At 65.9% G+C, this 1,181-nt stretch overlaps 1 protein-coding gene across 1 annotated transcript in view; it reads left to right on the forward strand.

The window, feature by feature from the left end:
• KANSL3 (KAT8 regulatory NSL complex subunit 3) overlaps window positions 1-1,181 on the forward strand; it is a 16,296-nt gene that overhangs the window by 13,913 nt on the left and 1,202 nt on the right. Inside the window, 2 exon segments of the mRNA XM_031065114.1 lie at window positions 397-538; window positions 1,074-1,174. Of these exon segments, the coding sequence (XP_030920974.1) occupies window positions 397-538; window positions 1,074-1,174 (243 nt within the window).

A 1,181-nucleotide genomic window follows, 5' to 3' on the forward strand; every position in this document is an offset into this window, starting at 1 on the left:
GGTGGGATTTGGGAAAGGGGCTGGCCCCAGAGGGTGCTGGGCACTGCCCAGGGAATGGGCACAGCCCCAAGGCTGCCGGAGCTCCAGGAAACTTTGGATTTTGGGGTGTCTGTGCAGGGTTCCCAGGGATGCCCAGGGTTGGATTTTGGGGTGTCTGTGCAGGGATGCCCAAGGTGGATTTTGGGGTGTCAGTGCAGGGATGCCCAAGGTGGATTTTGGGGTGTCAGTGCAGGGCTGCCAGGGCTGAATTGGATGATCCCAGCTGGTCCCTTCCCACTCAGGACATTCCCTGATCCCATAAACGAGCTGTGGGAGGATCCCCAGTGCTCTCAGGTTGAAGAACAGCTCTGCAGCCCCAGGCCAGCCCCGGGATTTGGTGCTGGTGACCCCTCCCAGGCTGACCTTGTCCTTCCCTGGGTTTTCAGGGGCAGCCTCTGCCAGCAGCCTGCTCCAGGGGCTGAGCTTCAGCCTGCAGGACATGGGCACCAAGGCCTCCAGCCTGGCCCCCAGCGCGGCCGCCGCCGGCTCACCTGTGCAGGTGAGGAGCCCCTGGGGACCCCGCGGGGCAGGGGAGGCTTTGGGGGGCAGAGGGAGCCTGGGTGGGACAGCAGGGCTGGCTCTGGGTGCTCCTGAAAGGGCTGTGTGAGGAGCTGCTTGTGTGCAGGCAGCCCCAGCCTGCTGAGCTGGGGGGGATCCCTGGGAAAAGCCACACTGGCCCCTCTCAGGGTCCCACTCAGAGCTGCAGGCTGGGAGGGACAAATCCACCAGGACCAGCCCTGCCTGGAGAAGTGTGAGACCCTCAAGGGTTCTGCTGGAGAGGGGAGTGGCCGTCCTGGCCTGGCCTGGGCCTGCAGGAGCTCAGTGTGCCCCTGTCCTTGCAGAGCTGGGCCCATCCTGGCCCTGCAGGAGCTCAGGTTTGCCCTCTGGCCCTGCAGGAGCCCATCCCAGCCCTGCAGAGCTCAGATGTGCCCTGTCCTTGCAGAGCTCAGCTCAGCCTGTCCCTGCAGAGCTCAGGTGTGCCCTGCAGAGCTCAGGTGTGCCCTGCAGAGCTCAGGTGTGCCCTGTCCTTGCAGAGCTCGGCGCTGAAGGCCCCTGCAGCCCTGCAGGGCCTGGCTGCCCTCAGCACAGACGCCGCGGGCTCCGTGGTTCGCACCATCCCCGTGGCCCCCTAGCCGCCGCTG

Source organism: Geospiza fortis, unplaced genomic scaffold, assembly GCF_000277835.1.
Source record: "Geospiza fortis unplaced genomic scaffold, GeoFor_1.0 scaffold855, whole genome shotgun sequence".
Taxonomy (NCBI): Eukaryota; Metazoa; Chordata; class Aves; order Passeriformes; family Thraupidae; genus Geospiza; species Geospiza fortis.